General features: G+C 36.8%; 1 protein-coding gene across 4 annotated transcripts in view; it reads right to left on the bottom strand.

Moving 5' to 3' along the window:
- LOC128213630 (uncharacterized) overlaps positions 1–22,231 on the bottom strand; it is a 57,335-nt gene that overhangs the window by 5,441 nt on the left and 29,663 nt on the right. For all 4 annotated transcript variants that reach the window (XM_052919608.1, XM_052919607.1, XM_052919609.1 and 1 more), the window contains 19 exons: positions 21,806–21,954; positions 21,030–21,309; positions 20,275–20,431; positions 17,560–17,698; positions 16,655–16,870; positions 15,526–15,598; positions 14,576–14,688; positions 13,189–13,345; positions 12,562–12,795; positions 11,889–12,098; positions 10,943–11,124; positions 10,334–10,535; positions 8,885–9,036; positions 7,520–8,641; positions 6,021–6,189; positions 4,894–5,021; positions 3,823–3,945; positions 1,561–1,754; positions 802–965 (listed from right to left, as the gene is read on the bottom strand). In XM_052919608.1, coding sequence (XP_052775568.1) covers positions 802–965; positions 1,561–1,754; positions 3,823–3,945; positions 4,894–5,021; positions 6,021–6,189; positions 7,520–8,641; positions 8,885–9,036; positions 10,334–10,535; positions 10,943–11,124; positions 11,889–12,098; positions 12,562–12,795; positions 13,189–13,345; positions 14,576–14,688; positions 15,526–15,598; positions 16,655–16,870; positions 17,560–17,698; positions 20,275–20,431; positions 21,030–21,309; positions 21,806–21,954 — 4,164 coding nt within the window. The remainder of the gene's footprint in view (positions 1–801; positions 966–1,560; positions 1,755–3,822; positions 3,946–4,893; positions 5,022–6,020; positions 6,190–7,519; positions 8,642–8,884; positions 9,037–10,333; positions 10,536–10,942; positions 11,125–11,888; positions 12,099–12,561; positions 12,796–13,188; positions 13,346–14,575; positions 14,689–15,525; positions 15,599–16,654; positions 16,871–17,559; positions 17,699–20,274; positions 20,432–21,029; positions 21,310–21,805; positions 21,955–22,231) is intronic.

The following is a 22,231-nucleotide window of genomic DNA, read 5'->3' as shown; positions in this document are numbered from 1 at the left end:
GGTATTTCAAATACTAAAGCTCTGATCGCAAGTCAGGATTACCAGCCTCGCCTTAGACCAAGCAGGCCCCGAAGCTTTTAGCTGAAATCCCATGTGATCTTCTGGTTCTGAAATTTGTTCTAATGCATAATGTTAATAAGCCACTGAGACCCTTTCCTTACAAACAGCAGCTTCACCAACCCTGTCATTAAATCAACAGCAGCTTCACCAACCCTGTCATTAAATCAACAGCAGCTTCACCAACCCTGTCATTAAATCAACAGCAGCTTCACCAACCCTGTCATTAAATCAACAGCAGCTTCACCAACCCTGTCATTAAATCAACAGCAGCTTCACCAACCCTGTCATTAAATCAACAGCAGCTTCACCAACCCTGTCATTAAATCAACAGCAGCTTCACCAACCCTGTCATTAAATCAACAGCAGCTTCACCAACCCTGCCATAGACCCAACAGTGGCCCCACCAACCCTGCCATGGATCCAATAAGCTGGCCTCTGGACCTTTAGGCTCTTCTACATTTGCATTTTACCACAGGGGACCAAGCCCTCATATCAAGAACCTCATCTACAATCATGAATACTTAGTCGGCTTTGTTGGACGGTGTCTGTTTCTCTACAGTAATTCAAACATGATGGTTACTCTGGTTCTAAAATATACAATTACCTTGTTCCTGTTGAGATTTGGACTCAAGCACAACAAGAACAGCAATGCAAACTATCCAGCTCAGGCACCTCAACGTCCAAAGCGTCATAGCAACCAAAGCTCAGCTACTATCACACAAATTTATCTCTCCCACTTACCAGGTTCTGGTTCCGGTTCGGGCTCCGGCATAACTGGTGCAGACACTGCCCATAATTCCCCTTCAGGCACATCAATGTCTCCAGCATCATGGCGGCCAAGCAGGTGCTCAGGGCTCTCATCTGTATGGCCGGATATAATGGTGGATAGTTCAGAAAGGAAACTCCTGTAAAATAATGTTATCAAGTTCTTAGCTAAAATCTGACTTCTTCAGAACACTGTAAAGTATCTTTACCAAATAGGGTTTTGATCCCTACGTAGATACAAATTCTTATTAACTTTTAAAATTGCAATAAAATTAGGATTTTCAAAGGATGTACATTGAAAGCCTTGTCAGGAGTGTATTAAATGAAATGCTACACATCAGCTATAACATATAGGGAACTACCTCTCCCATAATTTTTGTACTTTTTTGCAATTTTGTTGTTCTTTATAACGCTAGGAAATGATTGTATGCATGTATATAAATCTGTATTGCTACATGTAGCTGAATTTTTGTGATTCATAAATTAGCATAACTTAAAACACATAAGTTATACAATTATGTTCCAACCTGCATAATGTTAAGGGGCGAGAGATGTCATAATGTAAAGGTGTCCACCTCTCACCCACAAGGTTGTGGGTCGATCGCACACCAAGGGAACTTTCTCACGGCCTCTCAAAATGAACTGGTTTCTTCCCAAGAAGCAGACTCAAGATTGATTCTCTAACCAATCAGCTTTCATCACAATTAAACTAACAAAACTTTAGTATTAACTAACCTGAGTACATTGTTGCAGTCATTATTCCCGTGACTGAAAAATCGAGCAATCTCCCGATTGATATCAGGTGTCGAGGACAGATGGTCCTTGTGGAAATAAAAGGTGGGTGGGGTAATGGCACATTTTTCCTCCTTGACGACGTGGATTTCTTCCCGAAGACCCATCAACCAGTAGGTTACTTCCAGCTTCTTGGTCTGTGATATAAAGGTTTTGTGTGCAGTCATGCATGGAAACAAAGAAAGAACAATAGTGTTGTGGAACACTCACACTCACATGTTGTATTTTTAGTAAAAAAAGGTGCATAACTTGAAAATATTGAAGAGTTATGAGCCTTTGTATAAAATCTTTGGCAACATGTGTACTATTAAAGTTTCACTTGAATATCTTTCACAGTTTTGCATAATTAGGCCGTAGTTAAAGTTATTGTATGCCATATTTTCTGGAGACCATTCAGGGGGATTTGTTCAGAAAGGCTGAATATTCTGGGGGATTTTGGTTGTATTCAGGGTTTTTTTTTTAGCAGGTTTAAGTTGGCAAAATTTCAATGTATTTTTAGATGCAAGTACAAAAAAATGTATTCACATATATTTTGCTATGAAAACCTCTAACTTTTTCATTATACAGAATTATTTTATGTCATGATTCATCATATTCTTATGATACACTGTCGTGTCATACTGTAATACTGTAATACTGTAAATTAAATTTAACTTCCTCTAAAGTCTTTTAAAAAATTCCACTTAATACTATCAGCTATGATGACGTTTAGACACTAAGAAAATGGAAGGAAAATTATTAATTTCTTCTTTTCCAAACTAGTAATATTTCTTTGCCTTTGATCATTACTTCAAATTAATTGATCACTTGTTGTTAAGGTTTCCTTTAGCATTTATCAAAGCTTTTTTAAACAGTCATTTCACCCTTGCGGAGTTGTTTCTTTACATTCAGTTTCACTCACATACTGTGGTTTCACTTTATCATTATTGCCTGATGTAAAATATCTAACAAAAAAAAAAAAAAAAAAAAATTAAATTCCAGGGGATTTTTATCTCCCGCCAGGAAACCGGGGGGATGGATCGAAATCCCGGGGGATATGGCAAGCTAAACACAAGTGGGTGGGGTAATGACTATTTTCTGTAAAAATGATGATCAGTGTGTTATCTATCATGCTTTTTTATTCAACTGAGAAAGGTTCATAATTTTACAAACTTTAATGGCTTTGCATGACTGACTGATCCTTTGTTCATCAAAGACATAAACAAAGGGTTTCTGGCCTAAGTTTGAGCCTGGAGCATTTATTATATTATTACTTCTTTGTGGCATCACAATGTATGACCAATTAAATAATGCTTCAAAGAAACATGAAAGTAAAAATAGATAGCAATTAAATGAAGGCTTTCATTACAAACATATATAGTTCGGCATACACAATTTATTGTTAAAATATGCCTGTCAAATACATTGTTATGAAAGTTTAATCAGTTCAACAGATTTTGCGGTACATGGCAGATGTACATTAACAATGAATCCAATACAGTATAAAAGAAATTTTTAAACTTAAAATAGGTTTCATCATGAAAAAAGTACAACTTTAATTTTTATGGACCAATTTTTTACATCAAAAATATAATTTCATGCAATATTGAGCTATTTGTACCAAACTTTTTGAGTTATTCATGAAGCTATCAACCAGCAACCTGAGACAACACATTTATTTACAATCCATTCAATCATAACAGAGGCAAAATCTTCTATCATACCTGCTTTAAACACACCTCCAGCAACAACAGTGGCCAAATGAGTATCATACCTGCTTGACATACACGTCAAGCAACAACAGAAGCCCAACTGTTTATAATAGTAATTACATGCTTGAAGCACACCTGCTGCATCAACAGAATACCAACAGCATTCATCTCAAGTTTACCGCGACCTTGACCTTTGACCTACTGATCACAAAATCAATAGGGGTCATCTACTTGTCATGACCAACCAGCATACCAAGTATGAAGTTTCTGGGTCTAAGCGTTCTATGGATATTGAGCGAAAACGAAGTGTGACGTATGGCCTGACGTACTGACTGACGGACAGGGCAAAAAACAATATGTCTCCCAATGAATGGGGGAAGCATAATTAAAAGTAGCACTGTTGGTGTCGGGGCATGCATGGAGCAGGTATATACATGCATACTTCTATTAACTTGACACTTGAAAATAACCTTCGCCTTGGGTGAATTTGAATTTAATAGCAATATGTACTCACCATATAAAAGCTAGCCTCTGCCAACATTTGTCGGGTACCTGTCTGCTCCAGCTGGGCATATACATCTTCAAATCTCGCCATCAGGAACTGCTGGACATGGGGCACTACATTATGGAAGTAGTGCTGAAAATTGAAAACAATTTACTGGTTTTAAAACATTTCTTGAAAGTTTTTGAATTGTATGACATGAACACACAGTGAGTGTAAACCATGTGATAAATTGTGTAATAAATGCTCCATTAGAAGGCAATATTTTGCTTCGAATGAATACTTTTCACAAAGATAACTTTACCATTTCTTCACCATTTTAAATGAAACATAGCACAGTTTACAACACTTACAATGCACCACCTTTGGTTTTATTACCAGAGTTTGATTGAGAGTTTTCTTAAAACTCTCCCAAATTTTTTTTTCCCAAACCACCACCTGATCGAGCAATGACAAAATATTATTTTTGAAACAGTTACGGTATGTTAAAGTGTTTGAGGAAACTAATCACCTAATCAAACTCTGGTAATAAAACAAAAGCAGAGCTCTTTGAGCGGCATAGAATGCCATTTTTTGTTAAAAATGGTGAAGAAAAAGAAAAGTTATTTTTGTTTTAAGTCTTCATTTGAAGTAAAATGTTGCCTTCCGAAGAAGTATTTATGACATAATTTATCATATGATATAAACACTGTACAAAGTAGCTTAGTAATGATTTCAATAACTTGGTTTATTTCCCCTTTATGTTATTATTAGAAATACTGAGTCATTGGTAGCTGATCTATCTTTTTATAATGACCATATTAAGCTTTCACTTTTATCCAAACCCAAACATACCCCAAAATTTGGCCACAATGTACATTTAAAGATGTCAGTTTTTGTACAGGAAATGACATCATATACAGGAAAAGATGTCAGATTGTGTACAGGAAATGACATCATATACAGGAAAAGATGTCAGATTGTGTACAGTAAATGACATCATATACAGGAAAAGATGTCAAAGTCAAAAACATAAACTGCCATAACATCATTTAAAAATGACACCATACTGAACATAAAGATTTCAGAGAAATGGATATATACTTGTAAATCTGGACAGGGTTCGATCATTTCCGGAGTCGTTTTGATGTCGACACTATCGCTCAATTTACGTATTCCACAGGTCTCCATGACAACCATGATGTACTCCCAATTTATCTGGAGTTCAATGGCTGAAAGAAAATTCAAACATACATGTACCAGCCAAAATTGACATTGATGAGATTCGACAAAACTTAAAACCACAATTCTACTCATTTCAAACCATTTATATAAAGGCTAATTTCTGTATGTAGTTAATATAAAAGACTTAATCAGTTTTGTGCTCATATAAAAACTAATTCGTCTAAGTAGTTTATATGAAAACTAAATCAGTTTATTCCCAATATAAACATTCATTTATGTTCAAGATTTTCACCTAAAAAGCTAATTAATTCTTTGGTTTACTGAGAATTACTTTCATTTTTGTGATATTTTTGGGTATTGCCAACTTTGCAGGGTTAACCATTTGCAACTTTATTATTACATAATATAGTGTATGCAAATATAAATTGAATATTTTGGTCTCTATCAATTGCTTGCATGTCTAATTCACAACAGCTGCATCAACTAAACGCTCAGTAAATTAAAAGGGCTAGACACCAGATGGTCAAAACATTGGCAAATACAGAATTTCATTGTAACAAGCCTAGAATTGTCAATGCAAGCTAGTATAAGGCCAATGATACATAATTTGACCTGATGTAAAGAGTAAACGCAATAATCAATTCGCTGTCACGGCTGAGTTTATGTGTTTAAAAATAGTGCATAATGGTTTCCCAGTTGAAAAGGCATTAAATGGTTTTTAGGAACACCATGTTTTGATTGTTTCACACACTAAATTGTCAATAAGCATTTTAGCCACTCCCTGTCAATTTCAGCAATTTTAGCAGAGTTAACCTCTTTTAAAAGTTTTCATCAATCAATTTTATCACTTAAAAGAATGGGAAGCCATGAAGTGGGTATATTTATCATAAAAGTCATGTTAGGAGTACATATGAATTAATTTATTAGGGTTTTGGGAAATATAATTATGATAATAAAGCACAGTTTGTGGAAAAAACTGATATTAAACATTACAAACATTGTCATAAAATCTTCACAACACCAGAATCTTAATGATTGTAACATACATTTGGTTGCCGATGTTGCCTTCAGCTTGGCCCTATTTTTGGTCTTGTCTTTCACGTCAAGGAAGTGAACGTTCTCCTTGCACGCAAACATTTCCTCAAAGTCACGATTATCTGCAATCAGCGGCCTGTCTGATACACTGACCCACTTATGTGCCTTCGTAGGAAATACCTGAAGTTGGAAATTACAAAACACTTTTTGAATGATTTCATCATTTATTGGCAATCAGCATTCTGTCCAACACACTTACCCATTTAGCTGCCTTTGGCTGAATCACTGAAGTGGGAGATTACAAAATTTGTCATTTATCTAATATGTATCAACTAATACACTTCCAAACAAGGGCTTCTTGTTTGGAAGTATATTAGTTGATACACTGAATTTTTGTTCATTTTAATCAGGTAAGCGATAGAGGGCTTAATCCTGTTATAAGGGACTTAAGAAGTTTCGAGAAATTGGGGCCAGATGGCCCTGTATTGCTTACCTGATTAAAATGAACAAAAAATCAGTGGTTATTTATGATATTGCTGCTTGATTAGGTAGTAATAGTTCCAGAATAATTTGATGGTTGATAAGGATTTGGTCAATGTAAAGGAAAATCAAAAGTATTTCTGGGGAAGTCAAAACATTGTCAACTGGATGTTCCCAGGGACAACGGATGTGATGGCAATGGAAGCTAACTAATGGAAGTCAATGGTTGCTAAGGATTGGTTGATATGGATGTAGGTAGTTGTTAAGGAAGAGAGTGGTGGCTAAGTAAGTCATTGGTTGCTAAAGAAGTCATTGGTTGCTAAGGAAGTCATTGATGGCTAAGAAAGTAAAAGTTGTAAAGGAAGTTATAGTAGCCAATGGTTGCTAAGGAAATCATTGATTGAAAAATAAGTCATTGGTTGCTAAAGATAAAGGTACTACTAAGGTAATCATTAATTGTTTAAAAGTCATTGCTTGCAAAGGAAGTCATTAATTTCGAAGGAAATCATTGGTTGATGTAGATAAAGGTATTAAGTACAAAAAGTCTTTGGTTTCTAAGGAAGTCCTTGGTTGCAAAGGAAGTCATATAGAGCTAAAGAAGTCTGCTATTGTTGTAGTTGCAGTGGTTGTCACATTGGTTCCTAAGAAAAAATAGTTTCAAAGTTTTCCTTTTGGTTGCCATGGTTACCAGAGTTCTACATGGAACCATTTCATTTTTAGGAATCAGGAAAAGGACAAACCCAGAAACATTTCTGTGGAATTAGGTTGCAATTTGCCTAGTGGTTAAGGAGAAGTTGTTTGAAGGTTGACATAGGATAACAACAGAAAACGGACAATCGCCTATCACAATAGTTCACCATTGAGCACATTGTGCTCAGGTAAGCTCAGAACAGCTAAATTTAATAAATTTTTATTCAAATTGATAATTTTTTTACTAAAAATTATGATTGGGATATGTTACTTTTAAGTAATATTAAAACAGGGGTAAGTAACTCAGAACTGATTTTTATTCAAAACGTTCTAGACATACCTTTTCCGTGTTCAGTTTTTTCTTCACAGTAGACTTTAGACCTTCCAGTACCATATCAGCCGTCTTTACATCAGGCATTCCTTCAGGTCTCGTCACCAGAGCCTGACCAATTGTGGTCATTATGATCAACACATCAGTCAAAAGTCTGGTGTCTTTAGGTGTCCCTGTGGTACACATCAGCACCAATAGCTCTATATACTCTTCGACCTTTGGCTGAGCATCAACTTTAGCTTCAACTCTGAAGAGGTCCCAAACCTCGTTTGGTTCCAAATAATAACCAATGATAGTTCTTTTTCGGCAAATATCGGAATGAAATTCCTCCAGCAGTGATCCATGCTTGTCAAACAAGCTCGTCTTGTCAGTTAGCCAAACTTCATCTCTCTTCAACATCTTTCCAGCCACCTCCATTGCACTATCATGGGTGCCCCAAGTGCCTTTATTCGGAACAAAAATCACTGCTTGCTCTCTCAACAGTTCCTGAAACTCATGTCGTTTCATCTCATCACTCAAATACTGATACACATTCTTCATGTGGTCTAATGATGTACAAAACTCCTTCGGAACATCAGCTTTTTCCCTTTCGCCCCATTTCAACAGGTATTCCTTGACAACCTCAGTTTGAACTACGTTCTTTAGACCAAGGAACTGGATGAGAGAAGTACAATTCATCTGCATGTCCAAATATAACACCTTGTCTGATAACAGTGTCTCTACTTTATTTGACCTTAGATATAGACTTGCAGGCTCTTTCAACAGTCTTTTTGTTTCTTTCCTAACTGCACCATCTAAATCAACAGTGTCCATCGTCTCAATAGCTGGTAACCATGGAAACGATTTCAACAGAATACTGATTGATGTATCCGTTTCCTTTAATTCTTTCCCATCCTTACTAACGACTTGTGTTCTAGAAGTAAATGGCAAGAATTGCTGAGCAAAGTGCCTATCCAGGTACATACACAGATTTCTCATCTGATGCAAAAACATAGACTGATCTTGTGTTTCCTCCATATTGACATCCTGCCTAATAAGACCATCAAGCTCCACAGAAAAGAAGTCCCTCACTATGTATTCATCCTCATCTTGGGGCCAGAACTGGCTGTGACTGTTCCATAGGGATGAAGGCTGGAAAATAAAAGCAAAAGAATAAGTGTTGGTTTTCACCTATATTTAAAAGGGTTTTTCTAAGAAACACGTGACCATGCTCAACAGAAAGTAGTCCATTACTATGTATTCATACTCATCATTGGACCAGAGTTGGGTAATACTGCTCTTTAGTGATAATGGCTAAAAAATACCTTAAGATAATAATACCTTATCTTAATTTTTCGAAAAAAACAACAACAAACAAATAAATAATAACTGTACCAAATCTTTCCTCTTGATGAGAACCTCCCGTTTTCTAACAGAGAATGCATCTTCCACCCCGAGCTTGGAGAAGAAGTGGTGCCAGCTCATCTGTACGCTCTTGGTCATGGTAGCAGGGAGATAGACGTCAGACAGGAGAGTCCAGTTGTAACCTGAAACAAGTTATCAAATATTATACAAGAGTACCGCTGTAAGCAATGGATGCTCACCAAACGCCCATTTTAAACCCGATAGATTTTATATAGTTTGAGGATGTATTCTAGATGTATTACAAAACAAAGAGTTCTTACCTAAAGTTAACAATTCATAATACATATTTTGGAGAAGAAATCAAATTTAAGGAAACAAGAGATGTTAGTGAAACATTTATGCCCCCTTGGGAGCCAAATTGTTAGTAGGATTTGGACACTTAAATAAAATATGGACAATCAGAAAACCTTTTTTCAGCTTACAGTCACACTGACCTTGACCTTTGACCCACTGACCTCAAAATCAATAGGGTTCATCTGCTGGTCATGACCAATAAGCCTACCTAGTATGAGGTCCCTGGGTCAAAGCGTTCTCAAGTTATTGATCGGAAACCGTTTTTCATGTTAAGGTCACACTGACCTTGACCTTTGACCCACTGACCTCAAAATCAATAGGGTTCATCTGCTGGTCATGACCAATACACCTACCAAGTATGAGGTTCCTGGGTCAAAGCGTTCTCAAGTTATTGATCGGAAACCGTTTTTCATGTAAAGGTCACACTGACCTTGACCTTTGACCCACTGACCTCAAAATCAATAGGGTTCATCTGCTGGTGATGACCAATACACATACCAAGTATGAGGTCCCTCGGTCAAAGCGTTCTCAAGTTATTGATCGGAAACCATTTGGTATTCCGACCGACCGACAGACAGACCGACCGACCGACCGACCGACCGACATGTGCAAAACAATATACCCCACTTTTTTCAAAAGGGGGCATAATAAAAGCATACATGTGTATTTTGACTCCAAGTTTTAATTACATCATTCCTTTTATAATATATGTATATTTTTAAGTGTACTGTTTAGCTAACAGTATAACACTGAGCAAATCTCAAACATGTAAAGGGATTCCCATACACATCTGGTAGAGTTTTTTCCCTTTGTTTCCTATAAAAACCCTCCAGAAAGAAGAACCAGTAGTTCCAGCCTGCTCCCATAATCAGTTTGGAAACTGGTTCTCTGCTTGTTACTTATTACCTATAAATCACAAGAGCTGAAAAGAGAAGCTGTAGGCTCAGCTGGTTCCCATACTGAGTTGGAAAATGGACTGGGTCCCTGCTCAGGAATTATCTCGCCGGTGACCTATAAATAACTGACCAGAGAAGCATTAGGTTCAGCTGGTTCCCATAATGAGTTGGAAAATGAACTGGTTCCCTGCTCACGAATTATCTCACCCCATGTCTATAAATAACTCACCTGAAAAGAGAACCTGTAGGTCCAGCTGGTTCCCATAGTCAGTGGGAAAATGGACTGGTTCCCTGTTCAGGAGTTTTCTCCCCTGATTAGTCATCACCACGGCAACATCCTTGACCTCACTAAGGTTACAGACAGATGCCTGCTTCTCAGTTTCCTCTTTGATGTATACAAGGTAGGAGACCAGTGTCTCTGTTGACTTTTTCTGTGTTGGAAATAAACTTGTTTTAATAAGTGACTTTTTCTGTGTTGGAAATAAACTTGTTTTAATAAGTTTAAAAGGCTCGTTAATTTCTGATTTGCTGGTACATTCGGGTATATACTGTTACCAGTCATATCTTGTTGGAAAATATTTGGATTTGATCTTCAAAAAATAGATATTAATATTACATTATAAAATCCTTTTATGTTGAGGACTGTTTTTTTATACACGTAATGTCATATAATTATGTAATTCATGACAAATCAGTATTTTGATCTCACATTTATTTCATACAAAATTCATTCTTTATGTAAATTATAACAAAATCAGTATTTATTTGATTTTGATCTAACCTATACTTCATATAAAATTCATTCAGCTCAACAAAACATTCCCTTATTTTCACCTACCTCCCATTCCCCAGACTTGAAGACGGGGATAATGTGGTGGTTGATGATGTCAAAGGGGGACAACTGTTTTATTCCAAGTCTGAGCAAGAGTTTCTGAACCTGACTGTTCACTTCATTATCCCCTGTCGACAGAAGGCCCGGATGCAAGCTGCTCACATCTGTACGCAGGTAGTGCAGTGGGTCTGAAAGTCATATATGTTAGATATTTAAAGTGTATATTTTAAAGTGACACACATACTTAAAATCAAAATATACTCATGTATTATAAACATAAGTTTTGATTGATAAACCTTTAACTACTAACTAAATAATGCATTTATGAAAAATATTTATTACTGATGAAAAGATTGTAACGGTGTACTTAATAGCTGAAAATGCACAAATTTCAAATGACAGGTGGGTCCTAGAAGGTTTACAGTGATCAACTATCGTCTCATAAGGTAGAAATAATGTGTTTTCAGCACCTTTCTTTCAAATTTAACACGGTATCCTTCATAAGAACCATTGTTTACAATATTTTTTCATCATTTACATCTTATTTGGGAGTAAGAGTGCATCTTTAAATGTTCTGGGGCCATAATTATGAACAGTCGCAAGTTTGAGTTCAGATTCAGTGGCAAAACTGCAAATCTTCATTTCATTAAAACTTTCCATCTAGTTGAGTCTTGAAAGTGAATTTTATTACTATCCTAAATAGAAACATTACTTAAATTAATTTTGGAAAACTGAATGAATTTTTTTTTTTTTGATACATTAAAAATGCTTTCTGAGTCTGAGTCTAGACATTGACTTGTGACTGTTTGTCAAAACGGCCCTAGATCACATTAAACTGCACCACAAACACTTCTTGATAGAAAACAAATACTAGTAGATAAGTACATTGATTCTCATGCTTCAATTAGCAAATTTGATGGCATTTGTTTAAATATGTTTATATGCAGCTTACCTTTGCCAGACTTCTTCTGGCTTCCTCTAGTCTGGGGTATGGGGTAGAAGACCGTCTTGTCCTGTAGGGATATCAGCTGGCCGTCCGAGAGGGGCAGGAGACGATGGGTCTTCAGCTTTGTGAGGATAGCCTCATTCTCCTGAAGGTCATCCAGGCTTCGGTACATGCACGCCAGCCAGCGTGATATCAGCTGTATGTCTTCATCTGAACCTGTACAGATTTCAAAACATACCATTTAACATCACAAGGAAACGTACTGACCAAAATTATAATTTATTAAGGTCGCTTATAGAAATTTTGAAGTACGGTAATGGAAAATTTGGTATTTCACAGTTTTGAATCCTAGCCTATTCTCACACCAAAAGCAAACCTCAGCGCACACAGGACTAGAACAAAATTCCAACAACATCATTTCTGAAATGAAGTCATGTTATGTTTGCATACAATTTGTTGTGCTTTATTGAAAATCTACAATTAAATGTCATTTTATATCCATTCAAGATAAATAAATTAAAAAGAAAAATTGATTGGTTCAGTGTAATGTCACAAATTTCCACATCATATTTGCATCTTACATGAGACCCATTTTCACTTGCAGTGGGTCATTGCTTTCCCTCTATTAGTAAATGATCAAAATTTAAGATCAGAAAAAAAAACGGAGGAAAAACTTTACCACAATTAGATCCCATGGAAACAATGAGTGCTTTCCCAAGCTGGAACAGGTGTTCTGAAGTGAGAGTCTCAATGCCGAGACAGGAAGTGAGTGCAGGATTCAAGATGGCCGCCACCTCATCGTTCACATAATAGAGGTTCAGGTGGGTCTTTAGAAGTTCTGGTGTGATGACACTTCGCACAAGGGAATCTCGTACTCGGACTGTCTGAGAGGGCATTTTCCAGTCGACCACTCCTGGTTAGTTATCAAATCAATTAATAGTGATCAAAATAATAATTGTTCTTTAAACCTGATATTCCTTGAAAAACTGTTTTAAATTTCATAGGCACCTTCGGCATACAAATGAATTCCTCAAACATTGGCCTATTCATTTTCTTTTCGTATCAACTATTGTCTTTTCATTCTTTTATGTTGAATCATATGAATTGTACATATATGTATTTTTTCGTCTGCATTGCAACATTTACACTAAATCAACCTGCTTGTCAATGTACACAGAATGATTTTGTAACAGTCAATGCACCCACTGCCAGATTTGTTGAAATTATAAACAATGACTGAAGAAAAGATATCCACAGTTTAAATCACAAGGGTTGGTTGTAGTAAGTTAAAGGATCAATTTTATACCTTGGTTGTCAGGCTGTGTGGGAATACAGGGCCGGGCCTTCAGCTTCTTCAGGATGTCTGCCGAGACGGGCTTGAAAAAGTCAAGAACTTCGTCTTCCATAGGTACAAACTGCAGGTACGCACACACCGCTTCGAGGCCGCTGTAACCTTTGTGGGCCTAACGAAAGAGGAGCAAAATGCATGTGTGATTTGAGACAAGAACGGGCAAGAACTTCCATTCATATAAACTGCAGTTATGTGCACACTGGTTCAAGGTTGCTGTAACCTTTGTGGGTCTAACAAAAGGGGAGCGAAATCATTTGAGATTTAAGACAAGGGCGGGCAAGAACTTTTCAAGAACAATTCGTACAAACTGCAGTTACGTGCACACTGCTTGCACACTGCTTCAAGGTCGCTGTAACCTTTGTGAACCTATCAAAAAAAGAATCGAAATGCATTTGTGATATGAGAGTAGAAAAGAGCGTGCAAGAACTTCCATGGTACAAACTGCAGTAACGTGCACACTGCTTCAAGGTCGCTGTAACCTTTTTGGGCCTGAGTATATACATGTGTTGTATCGGGGCTTTACCCCTGGCACATTAAAGAACCAAGAAGACTCTTCGAAAAGAGCATAGGGAATTGCACCCTTATATCCAGCTCTTTATCTTGATGTGACTGCGAATTGCTGTCCATCTCAGGCCACTGATGGCATTTAAAACAGTAAGTGATTATGGCATGACAGCGGGGTCAAGTCATTATGCAGTCAATGTGTGGCAGCAAACATTCATAAACTTTGAGAAACCCATCTTTGTTCGACTACAGGATGCAAACATGGTTTTAAGAAAGGTGCAGCACATAAATACCAACAACCCTTATCCTTTTCTCAGTTAGCCAAGAAGTGATGTATGTCAACCAATCAACCTATGTGATGATGGTTTAGCGATGTGTACCAAGTTTCGTGGGATTGTGGTTGGAACATCATCAACCATAAGGTTTAAAGCATTTAGGGCATTCAGAATATGGAGTGTATTTCATTCCTGAGACAAGTAATAGTTAGATGACATGAATTAAAATCTTAATGATTTAGAATTGGCAGAGTGAGTGTAGCAAACAAGCCCGTCTTAAACATAAAGGTTTAAACTAACTTAACTTAGAATACTATCTCATTGGCCGATACTTTGTCAACGCAAAATCTGATGTAGGGATTATATATCAACGAGTGGCAATAGGCGGACCTTGAAACACCCGCAAAAGTTGAAATTCTAAATGATTAAGATTATTACTAAATGATTGCTTATCTACAATTTCATTGTCTGCAAATGTAGGTTGTATATTTTAATTCCAGGAACTGTTTGTATTTTACCTACTCAACAAAACTTCAAAAACATGTATATAGCAAAATCATTACCTTGAAAGTGTCCAAGGACTCTATGAATATGGAGTGTATTTCATTTCTTAGCCATTGATTCCAGGAGCTGTCCCGGTCAACATCCTCTCTGCTTGATGGAACATCAAAATCACCTGTTGAAAAAGTGGAATGGTGATAACGACTGTACAAATATCTGACCTCTCCTACAGCTAAGTTTGCTTTCTACTGCAAACCACATTTAACAGAAATATGATTGACCTGGCTGCTGGAGGGCTGAAACAATTTCGGCAATGGGTTCTTGGGACGACAATAGTCCTCCGATTGGGAGGGGTCAAAGGGTGAAGCACCCTGCAGCAGAAACAAAATTGGCTTTTTTAAATCCCTTTGAGGGCCCTCCTAACTTCAAATTTGAAGCAACTGGAGTGTCAATTCTAACAACAAATAAAATAACAACCAAAAGCTACCACTTTCTTTAATCAGTTACTTTCTTTTTTTGGTCCCTGGAGCAATTAGATCCTCAGAAATATTTTGACAAATAACATCTCTGTTTCAATCAATTTGCTGAATATTTTTCCCCAAAAGCACCAACGCAATGTTACACTCGTTTGAACACATAATATTACTGTCTTCAAATGCAGTGAAGATAACAAGGGCAGCTAGTTATGATTTTTAATGACATTTCATTTCATCTTCCAGTCAGGTTTTGATAAGCTGGTAATATTTGTATCATCACAACATAAGCCTAAAACTTGAAAACTCTTTCTTTAATACCATTGTATTCATTTACGGATTGACTAATACCTTTTCTGTTCCCACGCAGTGTAAATGCATGGAACTGATTTAGTGCAGTAGCGTTTCTTAGGAAATTTGCAAAATCACGTCTGAGCGTTCACATTTTAGAACACATAGACAAGTGTCTGATTTCCTCCTTCACAATGAAAATATCATATTCTTACATACAAAGCATTGTAGGTCTTATTCATGCTTACCTTGAACGATGAATCTGAATCCATAACTTCTTAGAGGTAAAAAAGCAAACACTGGCTGTTTTGGTGGCATCATCTGGTAGGAATAAAACGTAAGATTCAAATATCTATAAATATTCAATACACAATCTCAAAAGCATTTGAATATTAACAATCAGTACGATTTGATTGCAATTTAGCAAAATGTTTAAAAACCTCAAATTTGAGATAGTTATCAAATTAAGATCTTCTTAAACAAGCCCGAATACCATAACGTTAATTTAATAAATGAAATAATTACATGATCTATAAATAAACCGTCTATGATTGAACAAAAAGCAATTTTTGTCGACAAAATAAAACGAAATACGATCTGTCTTTTAATAGACCGGAAACAGTTTCTCATATGACATCATAATAACGCTGGAAAAATCATTTCAAAAACGCCATATTAACATGTCTGTGTCAAGACTGGAAACAGTTCAGCATATGGCCTCATAATATTTCATGCAGTATCATGTAATGAAATAGTTATTTTCTTATTAGCTGTAAAAAATGCAGTTCATATTGACCGCAAAATCATTATTGACGTCAGCTATAACCTCAGTAAATTGGGATTTTTTGGTCAAAATTACAGCATATTTCACAGTTAATAAGTAAACAATTGTATATTGTGACCCTCAAGCCCAAATATATACATATATAACGAAATCCAGACTTTTTTAACAAGCCAGGGCTTCCATTAGGCTTCAAGCTTTTACTTATTCATTCCCAGCTGTGAGTTGAACTATATGCAAGGCGTTACATGAAGTACATTTCTTATTCGTATTACAAAATTCCCATGTTAACTGGCTACTTGACAATGAAAACCCAACCACCACAAAATAAAAAGCAGTCTCAAAATGACAGATTTTGGCCCAAGTACATGGTACTACAGAGGTCGAAATAAGCACAAGCCCGCAAGCCCTTCACTGGTAAAATGCTTTCTGGGCTCGGTCAGATTCTGGGTTTTATACAGAAGGGCTTGTTCAAAAAAGGTAATGCCATGCAGTAGTATATGAATTCGGGCTTGTTCATCCAGACTTATTTCAATGACTTGTACTACTTCGCAAAATTAAAATGACATTGCCCATAATAATCACTGTCACACTACCTGTAGAGCAGCTTTTGGTCCCTGAGGCCTTAGCGGGAAGGCGAGGGCTATCTCTGTTGACTCAACTTCTGCGCCTGACTTGGCCTGGAGAGAGATCTTACTGGCGTCGAGTGTCTTTTTCACAACCAGCCATCGCTCCATGCCACCGCTGTGCTCTATCTCGACTATATTGTTTCCGACATCTCTGCGACGCATAGACTGAACAGCATTCTCTACCTGGATAATGATTTAATGTAAAATACAATAAAATTAAACTTAATATATTTAACTTGATATCAAGTTTAAAATCATATCAACTGTTTTTTTATAATTTTTCCTCAATACTTAAGACAGCTTAAATCTAATATGCATGTAAATCACTCTTTCTTTCTGTAGAAACCATTTACTGGTGTCCTTTTTTGAGAGTTCCATGAGAATGCATGGTGAGGTTTGAAACCACAACTCTTGGGTAAAAGGCAGATACCTTCACTATTAGGTATGCCAATCTCTCCTTTAGATATTTTAAACATGAAGAAACTCACTCTTTTATGGAATTTAACCAAATTGTGAAAAAAAAAAAAATGTACTTATTTTTACTCTACAATGTAGCTTAAACATTAGGAACAATAATTTGCAGGTGAAAAAATGTGGTAAAAGCTCTTTAATAACATAAAATTTGGTACACAGAAAGAAAAAAAAAATGAAACAAATTCTGTACAAGTCCATCAATACAATATATAGTACAAAAGCAATAAATAAAATCATATTGTGGCAAGAATGTCTGCGAAGATGTACCATCCATCATAAAATTCAGTAATGAACGCAGACTGTGTGGCATAGGATTTATAAGCAAAATATTTTCTTTTTTTGTAATCATTTTTATATACAACACATGCATTAAGCCCATCTGAAGATAAATGATCAACCTTGTTTTCAATAGTGATTTTCCTCAACCTGTGCAGAAACAATAGTAACGAGGGGTGAATGTCATTGAATCTCGCAGCCAGGGTGCGTGTCTGAAGACGCATGTCCGGTTTCAATTTCAGGATAATGTGGGTCATCCATCTGAAATAATAAGATAATGGAATATCAATAAATATATGATTAATACACTTAGGGCTGTTCCATTTAAACATATAACCCCCAGGGGGAAACCACCCCCCTACAGAAGCAATTTTATTCTTTGGATCCAAATAATGGAAAAAAGACATCCACCCACATACTATTTAAATAATTGCCTTTCCCCAGTGGGTTATATGTTTTACTAGAATAGCCCTTATGATTTTCATAAGCATAACGATATATAATGTTTTAGGAAATAAACCGGTATACCGTAGTTTTAACAGTAAAGTATCGTGTAGAAATACATTTTCATCGGATTATGTCAGTGTTTGACCAGCAGCAGTTCCCAGAAATATCAGATTGGTTTATTCTATGTATTTGAGTAAGATCAATTTTTTGTTGATAAAACAGTTCCAATCTTTTCCTTAAGAGCTTCCTTTTACTAGTTTTGGGAATCGGTTCCAGATTGACTATTGATAATCGGTTCAAATCAAGTAACCGATTATGGATATTACAATCGTTTTTTTGACAAGACCTTAACTGTAGCTTTATTCTTGTGCAATAAGTTGAAATCTTTAACTATGTTTATGGTATGTGTGTGACTGAAGTTATTTAGTGTTGTTGTTGCTTTCACCCATATTGTTAACAATAACAATTGAACACTTCCAAATGAATCAACAAAATCAGAGGAGAAAATTGACAAACATTAACAAAACACAAACTAGAGCTGTCACAGGAGTGACGAATACCCCCAAATGCCGCCTGGACACAGGAATGGCAAACCATTCCTATGAAAAGAGGCCATAACTCCAAGGTTACTGCACATTGCATCTTCTTTTATCATGCATGTATTGTTTGTCCGGAAACCGTTTTTCTATTTTCGTAACAGTGCACAAAAACCTTTACTCCACTGGCCCCATTTTCAATCACAAGCATAGTCTTCACAGAGGCTGCCTATACAGCAAGTTTCATCACAATATCTCATGCCCAATTAAAGTTATGAAGCAGAAACCATTTTTCTATTTTTAGTAACAGTGACCTTGACCTTGGCCCCACCAGCCCCAATATCGAACTTGACCTGTATCTTCTGATGTTACACCTGTGTACCAAAAAATGTTCAAATCTGTCAAGCCTTTCATGAGTTATCGTCCGGAAACCATTTTTCTATTTTTAGTAACAGTGACCTTGACCCCACCAGCCCCAATATCGAACTTGATCTGTATCTTCTGATGTTACACCTGTGTACCAAAAATTGTTCAAATCCGTTTAGCCTTTCATGAGTTATCGTCCAGAAACCGTTTTTCTTTTTTAGTAACAGTGACCTTGACCTTGGCCCCACCAGCCCCAATATCAAACTTGGCCTGTATCTTCTGATGTTACACCTGTGTACCAAAAAATGTTCAAATCTGTCAAGCCTTTCATGAGTTATCGTCCGGAAACCATTTTTCTATTTTTAGTAACAGTGACCTTGACCCCACCAGCCCCAATATCGAACTTGATCTGTATCTTCTGATGTTACACCTGTGTACCAAAAATTGTTCAAATCCGTTTAGCCTTTCATGAGTTATCATCCAGAAACCGTTTTTCTTTTTTTAGTAACAGTGACCTTGACCTTGGCCTCACCAGCCCCAATATCGAACTTGATCTGTATCTTCTGATGTTACACCTGTGTACCAAAAATTGTTCAAATCTGTCAAGCCTTTTATGTGTTATCGTCCGGAAACCGTTTTTCTATATTTAGTAACAGTGACCTTGACCTTGGCCCCAATATCGAACTTGACCTGTATCTTCTGATGTTACACCTGTGTACCAAAATTTTTTCAAATCTGTCAAGCCTTTCATGAGTTATCGTCCGGAAACCGTTTTTCTATTTTTAGTAACAGTGACCTTGACCTTGGCCCCACCAGCCCCAATATCGAACTTGACCTGTATCTTCTGATGTTACACCTGTGTACCAAAATTTTTTCAAATCTGTCAAGCCTTTCATGAGTTATTGTCCAGAAACCATTTTTCTATTTTTAGTAACAGTGACCTTGACCTTGGCCCCACCAGCCCCAATATCGAACTTGACCTGTATCTTCTGATGTTACACCTGTGTACCAAAAATTTTTCAAATCTGTCAAGCCTTTCATGAGTTATCGTCCGGAAACCGTTTTTCTTTTTTTAGTAACAGTGACCTTGACCTTGGCCCCACCAGCCTCAATATCGAACTTAACCTGTATCTTCTGATGTTACACCTGTGTACCAAAATTTTTTCAAATCTGTCAAGCCTTTCATGAGTTATCGTCCGGAAACCATGAAAACCGACCGACCGACCCACCGACAGACAGACCGACCGACCGACCGACCGACAAGCTCACTCCTATATACCCCCTCAAACTTCGTTTGTGGGGGTATAATAATGACAGGAAAGAGGAAAAACAAATCTCCAGTTGAAACGATGATCGATTATGCCCAAATACAAGTGATTGTCGCTGATTTCAGGCCCAACAGATCAATTTTCGATTTACAATTGATAATTGGAACATCACTCCTTTTTACACTTGCTTATTTTAAAACTCAGAATATATGACACCTACTCATCATGTGTCACATGTTCCTCCTCGGGAATCCAGTGGGGCAGAATGTATCCCATCGGCCCGCTCTTAACGTCAAAACGGATGTGGAAGCCATTAGAATGAACCTCTGGGGCATCGGTCACGCGGAACACAGACTTGAACCCGATACCTTTCTGACCTATTGTGAGAAATATAAAAATGGGTTTCACTCAAACATTTAAAGGTCAGCACAATGTAAATTGGTGAAAAAAAATATCATCTTGTTTTTTTATTTTAATGCATTTTATCTGTACACAAATCATACGCTAGTCAAATGAGTAAAACATACATATGCATCAACCTATATTGTGCCTTTTTAAAATGTATAATCAATTTAAATTTGTTAAAGTTATTAACCTTTTATCAAGAATAAAGATTATACTAATTAAAACTTTTTTCAGAAAAGTGTTTTCCGAATTTTATATTGTCTTCAATCACAATAAAATAAATATACAAGCATAAAGTAGTCTACCAACTACTAGTAAGGGAGAAAAGGGTACATTGAGGCAGACTGTGAAGAGCTTAAAAATGATGAATTTGAAATGTAAGAAGCTGCAATAAATTGAAGTAATATTAGGTTTCAACTGCCAAATATGTTAAGTTTGTATGTAATTATAATCTTATAATGAGTTTTAATCAAAACCGAAAAGATAATTGACAGTCTAGAGCATTTAATTCTATGCTGGCAGAAGGGGGGGCTTTATGAGGGAAGCAGATGGTGTCTCTTTTGTACTCACCTATATATCCAAACTTATGCTTGCCCTTCGTACTACGTCCAACATCGCACAATGCACGGATATTTTTCTCCCCAAAACCACACTCGTTATTACACACGCTAATCCCAGCATCGTCAATCACAAACTTTACTGCGGGGCAGCCTTCACGGCTACTGACCAGGTCGTCAGGGTAACTGTTGTCGTCTGCATTTTGTACAAGTTCTAACACAAAGTGTGTGTCCTTGCTGTACAAGTCCTTCGACAGTCGGTCCAAACTGCGACCCAAACGATCTTGTTGAACCTAAAAGAATTTAAGTTTAAACTGATTTATTAACTTAAACTGATTTATTTTACAACGTTTGTGAAACAAGCTATTACAACATTATATTAATCACTATGGTTGGCATGATGTTTAGCGAGAGTGTGGTCTTGTATTGTGGGGGAAACTGGAGTACGCTGGTAAACCAACTTGTTCCGTTTGGTGACCACAAACCAAGCTCACATGCGACCATGCCAGGAATTGAACCTGGGTCGCCTTGGTGAGAAGCAAGTACACTTAAAGGATTTTTAAAGTCAACGTGCATGTATTTCCAAGAAAATCATTTCAAAATGACCAGATAGCCCGAAAAGCCCTATTGGGCCACAAGGTTACTTTTTTGCTGCCTTGAAACCTATTTGGGGAAGTCCACCAAATCCCACCTTCTTTCAGTAATAATCCAGGGGACATATTCATAAATTATCTTAAGTCACTCTAAAGAGCTCCAATCAATCACTCATTTTTTTTCCTCAATGCATACCTTCATCAATCTCTCACCATCTTCATGGAGATGAACACCAACGCCAAACTCTTCTTTCTGTATGGTGTGAATAATTTCTTCACATGTACTGCGAGGTTTGTCAGAGCCACCTTTTTCAGCCTCATCCATCAATGTGTCGCCATCTTTGTCTGCATGGAATCAATAAATCATTTAAAAATTATTAAATTTGAGATATCACAAAAGTGATAAATACTCCCAGACACTGCCTGGACACGGGAGTGGTGATATGTCTCCTTTCAATATAAACGTAAACTGTCAAACAAATCCCAAGGTGCAAAACTTCCCATGCACACCAACATTCATATGAAGTTTCATGAGTGTAGGTGAAACTTTTTCAGACCAATTTTTACTAAGCCAATCACTATGACTTACATAAGACCAGGGGCAGTTGCTGGCATTGCTACA

Source organism: Mya arenaria, chromosome 13, assembly GCF_026914265.1.
Source record: "Mya arenaria isolate MELC-2E11 chromosome 13, ASM2691426v1".
Taxonomy (NCBI): Eukaryota; Metazoa; Mollusca; class Bivalvia; order Myida; family Myidae; genus Mya; species Mya arenaria.
Note: the sequence above shows the minus strand (reverse complement) of the source record. Positions and strands in the feature narration are given on the sequence as shown.